The sequence below is a fragment of the Monopterus albus genome, unplaced genomic scaffold (assembly GCF_001952655.1).
Source record: "Monopterus albus unplaced genomic scaffold, M_albus_1.0 scaffold176.1, whole genome shotgun sequence".
NCBI lineage: Eukaryota > Metazoa > Chordata > Actinopteri > Synbranchiformes > Synbranchidae > Monopterus > Monopterus albus.
Genome location: NW_018128056.1, coordinates 508,120 through 514,119, shown reverse-complemented (window position 1 = coordinate 514,119; position 6,000 = coordinate 508,120). Strand labels below are relative to the sequence as shown.

The 6,000-nt window shown below is 42.4% G+C and overlaps 1 protein-coding gene across 1 annotated transcript in view; it reads left to right on the top strand.

Moving 5' to 3' along the window:
- pld1a (phospholipase D1a) overlaps positions 1–5,670 on the top strand; it is a 23,971-nt gene extending 18,301 nt beyond the window's left edge. Inside the window, exons 18-26 of the mRNA XM_020616640.1 lie at positions 1–97; positions 885–995; positions 1,225–1,313; positions 1,472–1,585; positions 1,726–1,775; positions 1,903–2,037; positions 2,523–2,676; positions 2,912–3,029; positions 4,764–5,670. The exon at positions 1–97 is cut by the window's left edge and continues 12 nt beyond it. Coding sequence (XP_020472296.1) covers positions 1–97; positions 885–995; positions 1,225–1,313; positions 1,472–1,585; positions 1,726–1,775; positions 1,903–2,037; positions 2,523–2,676; positions 2,912–3,029; positions 4,764–4,988 — 1,093 coding nt within the window. The 3' untranslated portion in view covers positions 4,989–5,670. The remainder of the gene's footprint in view (positions 98–884; positions 996–1,224; positions 1,314–1,471; positions 1,586–1,725; positions 1,776–1,902; positions 2,038–2,522; positions 2,677–2,911; positions 3,030–4,763) is intronic.
- Positions 5,671–6,000: the final 330 nt, after the last annotated feature.

The window sequence follows — 6,000 nt, the reverse complement described above, 5'->3', positions numbered from 1 at the left end:
TCTCTCTCGGTCTTATCCGTCCCGGCTGCCTAAGTCTCACTCCAGTGCCAGTGAGCTCAGATACCAAGTCCCCGACTGTGTAAACGCCAAAGTACAGGTAAGAGAACTCATGTACCATTTTGACCAAACAGAACACATGAAACACACAGTGAGGAGAGTTGTTTTTTTTTTTCTTTCTTCATAATTATATGAAATGAGCATAAAGCAAAAACTAACTGCAAACCCAAATTACAGAGAGAACACACAGAGGATAAACTCCTACTTTCCTGCAGTCTGGAAACGCTGCTGAAAATAAATGGAAGCAGTGTCCATTAAAACCTTCTGTGGGCCAAAGAGTTGTACCACTGCTGAAAGAAACTGACCCTTGAGTGAAATTCTTGACTAAAATAAGAAGCGTGTGAAGATCTGGTCCTAAATCCATCATGTTTTTTTTTTTCTCCATCTCACTTGTTAAATGCATTTGTTTTGATTTCGAACTGATTCCTCTGTAAACACAATGCACAATGTTTCCATTCCCCCTAAATTGGTATATATGATTTAGAACCTGGAATGTAACAAAAGCTGGGACTCTCCAATTGAAGAACAACTAGAATTTTGAATTGACATAACACAATACCCTGTGTGTGTCAGTAGTAAATAGGTTTGTCACACCAGGCCGATAAGCCCCACAAGGCACACAGAGCCATTCTTGGCTAGATGTGTTGCAACAGTCGTAGAGACATAGCAGTACTTCTCATTTCTCCTGCATTAGGCTGTTATAGTATTTATGTGCACTACATATGAGGAAGCTCACCACACACATTCATGATGGTGATGACACGGCTGCACAATGCTGCCCCTTTTAACAGTTACTGCTGTAATTAACCTACACCTGTGTCTATAAGGTGCTGCGCTCGGCAGCAGACTGGTCAGCAGGCATAAAGTACCACGAGGAGTCTATCCATAATGCCTACATCCAGGTCATCGCCAAGAGCAGCCACTACATCTACATAGAGGTAAACAAGCAGTGAGGCCGCTTTGTGAAAATACACAAATACTGTAAGATGAAAATGGAGGTGAAATTGTTAATAATGGCAGTAATGAGATAGCTCCATTGAGAATCACGTTGGTTTCAGTAATTCTGGTGGCGTGTGCGGGTCACAGTGGAGTGAAAAGCTTCATTACTCCACAGGAAAAAACCCAAAGCCTGGGAGCCATAACCAACCTTCTCTCCTCTCTTTCCAGAACCAGTTCTTCATCAGCTGTGCCGACAACAAGATGGTCTACAACAAGATCGGGGATGCCATTATTGAAAGAATAATCAGAGCACACAAGTACTTCCCTTTATTTAAATCATTTGCTTTTTCTAAGTTGCACTTGTAGTTATAGGAAGGAGTGTATAAAAAATGAGTCTTCCTTCTGCTTTTGCTTCTTACTCTTCTTGCTCCACACTGTCTGTGTTTTTCTGTAACTGATGTGTGATTACACACAGGGAGGGTAAGAAGTACCGTGTGTATGTGGTCACCCCGCTGCTTCCTGGTTTTGAGGGAGACATCACCACAGGAGGAGGGAACGCCATTCAGGTTGTCATGCACTTCAACTACAGGTAAACCACACGACACTTTAAGAAGTCAGCATTTTGTATAGAAAGAGGAGGAGTGACAGAAAATAGAAAGGTCAATGTGGAAGTCTGCTTCTACAGTGTTTCAACACTTTTTGATGAGATTTAATCTCATGCCTCCTCAGAACCATGATCAGAGGAGAATATTCCATCATCTCCCAGCTGAAAAAGAAGAGTAAGTGCAAGAATTAACATGCAACTAACTGCTGGGTTTTTAAGTTTGGAGTTGGAACATGCTAATATTCTCCCTTTGGCCTCCTGTGCCCTTCTGGTTTTTGTTTCTCCTCCCCTCTATTGCCCAGTGGACGACCAGTGGATGAACTACATCTCCTTCGCTGGTCTGCGGACTCATGCTGAGTTGGAGGGACGTCTGGTCACAGAGCTCATCTACGTCCACAGCAAGATGCTAATTGCTGATGATAACACGGTCATCATCGGTTAGTCTGTCTCTCATCTGCTCTCTCACCTTCTGTCTCTGTTTTTCTCGTGCTGTTTTTGCCAGCTACTATTTGAGGCAACTAACCACTCAGAGAAATGTGATAAATCAAAGATCTGGCTCTGTTTCTTTTCTTTCACCATGTGTGTGTGGCTGACACATGCCCAATCTAAATACCTGTTGAATGCTACAGTACATAGCTCTAGTGTGCCTCCTGCTGGCCAATGGGGTAATATCATCTCCTTCTTTATAGGCCACTCATTTACAGCTCATCTGTACACAACATGGTATTTATAAGCTAAATCAAACAAGAGCAGAAAGTCTAGTATTTTTGTATGTGTTGATTTAGTCTCCATTAGCAACCCATTTCCTCTGATCAACCTGCTTAAAGAGCACCATAAGCCCATAACGCCACTGTTTCATACAGAATGGTAAAGAGATGATACCAAGACATGAATGCAGAGTAGTCTTGTGCGTTTGTTTCAGGTTCTGCTAACATCAATGACAGAAGCATGCTGGGTAAGCGTGACAGTGAGGTGGCAGTGATTGTTGAGGACTCTGAAAAGGTGCCCTCTGTAATGGATGGACGGGAGTATGAAGCAGGGCCCTATGCACTCCACCTCCGCCTCGAATGCTTCAGGTGTGTGTGTGTGTGCATGAAACAGAAGGAGAGGGAGGCATTATGAAGTTGTGGAAAAGAATGTTTTTAAAACAGCTAAAAACTTTGGTTTACCTAGTCATTTATACCAGTATACTTTTCAAAAAACCTCAGATATAAATCTGATATCAAAATATCCCACATATTTAAAGTTGCTATATTTTTCCCTCTCTGTGTCTGTCCTTCTCCTGTTTTCTTTTTCTTTCTGTCAGAGCAGGACTATCCTCGGAGGTCACACGGACACCAGCATTGACCTGGCCGACCCTATCAGTGACCGTTTCTATAAGGAGGTGTGGATGACCACAGCTAGCCGCAATGCCACCATTTATGAGAAGGTAGGTTGCATGTGATGGTTTATGGGGAAGCTGTTGAGCTTGGTTCAGTGTTTATTACTCAGAGTGTGCACACACTGAATCGGATAACAGGAGGCTTCAGCAGCATGAGTTAATCAAATTAAGTCGTTATCTTCTGAAGTTGTGTGCAATACAAAACTCCATTTTGTATTTCCATACCTCAGCCACAGCTTTGGATCATATGCACTTGATTTGATTAAGTCTGGCTGACGAAGCCTCATATCAACATGAGGTAAACATTGGAATGCAGTTTTGCACAGACAGGGGACTGTGGACTTTGGCCCTCATCACTTCCTGCGGCAGCATTTCACAAATAAAGGACCTTTACGGCTGGTATGACGGTTTTCTCAGTCGCTTTGATACAGTCCTTGGATCAGAAATGAAATTCTCTAAACTACTTATTCAACCTCCACATCATCCAAGTCACTTGTGCATATAACCACTTCCTCATTTTTTAACAAATTCCAAATTTTTTGGCACATTCATGCAGATGATTATGTTCAATTGTATCCTATTTTCTACATTAGCAGTTGCTTACCATGTTAATCGTAGTATATTACATGGTTCTCTGTTGAATAGTTTGATCTCCCAAAACAACTAGTTATTAGTCCTTTGCAGATGCAAAACTGATGAACTGGTCAACTAGTTGTCTTTAGTATATATCAGCCTGTTTCTGTATAGCTCTGTTAGACTTTTTAAAGCAAATGTGTCTGAACTGATGAGCTGCTCTCAGGTGAATCTTGGCTTTCTCTAATGAAGGGGACGTTTTACAGTTCTCTACTGTAAAATAGCTCAAAGGTGCATCTCATGACCCTTCAATTGACAAGCACAACACAGTGTTACAGTTCCTGACAATGGAAAACTGGGAAATGAACAGCGTCAACTGCCGGGAGGAAGAGGAGTAGGGCTGTATGGTGGAAGGGTAGGGAGGCACAACAGGAAGAGGGAGGAAAGGCCAAGGACATCCGCATGTTCCAGATGAAATAAGGAGCACACTTGTGGAAAATATTGCCAGTCATGGCCTTACAATGGCTGAGGCTGTCTTTCTTTTTGTTCTTTGTGCTATGCAGTGCTGTAAAACACTTATCTGTATCACAATGACAGTGAAAACAGTAAAAGTGTACATGTGAGTCTGTCCATTCTTCTTTAATAAATCTCCCACATACAGTAACGTGAAACCTTGTACTGTTGAAAGTGATACACGCCGTACAGAACAAGTGCAGCCTTGTGTATTTTCAGTCATCATCAAAACCTGAGCCATAGTTTCCAGATGAAAATGCTTACATAGGACACCGTTGTACTGACAACATGACCTAATATTCAAGCTGCCGTGTTAGTCAACGATGATACAAGGACTTGGCATTCTGATGGTACTGACGTGTTCATTGACTTGAGTATTTACTTTTTAGAGATATGCTAGGGATTTTGAACAAGTGATGTGTTTTTGCTACTAATCCATTGTTTTGAGAAATGCTCTTGCCGTTTTGCAAATATCAAGGATGATTCGAGAAATGTGCCAAAGCGACTGAGAAAGACTGTAATCAGGTAAATGTTGACAATAAAGAGAAAAGTTTTTCTCTACATACGGCAAGCGAGTATTGTCTGAACCTGAATGTTTGATGTTGCCTTCCTAGGAGCAACACTATTAAAGTTGCTAAAAACAGCTTTAGTTAAAAGCAGCAGTATGGTTGTAGTACTTGTGTGTTTTACTTGCAGGTATTCCGCTGCCTTCCCTCATCCTTGGTGAGGAACATGTCTGAACTGGAGCAGTTCCAGTCAAAACCAGGCTTGGCCCAGACTGACCTGCCCCGCGCTCAGGAGGAGCTGCACAAAATCCGAGGCTTCCTGGTCCAGTTTCCTCTGGACTTCCTGTCTGAGCACAACCTCATGCCCTCTGTTGGAGCAAAGGAGAGCATGGTCCCAACTGAGATATGGACATAAAGGATGTCAAACAGCTGCCACCTACCTACGCACTGAACTGAAGGCTCTGAATTGTGGTTGTCACCATGTATGGTATGGGATTTGTAGGAAATCTCCTTTACAGCAAAGATTAGAGGCAGAGACAGATGGATGTGACTGCAAATGTCTCAAATCTGTTTCTACTGAAGGACACTGAGCAGTAGTCACAGCTACTGTTAAGCACTAAAGGTAAGCACTAAGTTTCGGGATATATGAAGAACAAAAAGATGACACAGTTAAGGACAGTTATAACTGTGGAGATGGACAACAGGCACATGGACTAGGAGTTTTGTGAATCATTCACAACTCTGAACACTGATCTTTGGACCGTGCTCATAAGAGAGCAAGGATTCCCATGGGACCAAGGTGAGGCAGTGGTAAAATTTTAGACAACAGTGCTATTCAGCTCTTGGTTAAAGATATCACAAAATACGCAGAGGTGGTGACACGTGATTTACTGAGTTTGTGATGTATGCTCGTCAGGTGCGTTTGTGCTATGTACACTGTATATGAACTCACTGAAGGTTTGTTGAGCCTGCGTATGTGCTGCTCCAGACAGGTATAAAAGCTTGTAACCTCAGAAGTATCGCCATCCGTTCTGTACAGCAAATCCAAAACGTGCTTGGCTTGTCACTGTGGTCGCACATGCCGACAGGCAACTTCACTGATGATTTACTAACTATGCTAAGACCTTGTTAACATGATTGACATGATGCATGTACCAATCACACCTCTGGAAAAAACCCATCAAAGACGTATTTCCTGTGAACGTTGTTCTGTGACAGATAATTATTGAGATATGAACTCCACTGCTGAAATAAAAGTGAATCAAAGTGAGTTGATCTGACACGTTGCACAAGTGAATTCAATCCAGTGTAATACTGAGTTTGAAAATGATCACAGCTAAGGGGGCAGGATAAAAGTGTCAGGCGCCTCATTGGAGGCTGGATGAGACAATCCGGTCTGCAGATTCAGAGAAGCACTTTCCTCTTTG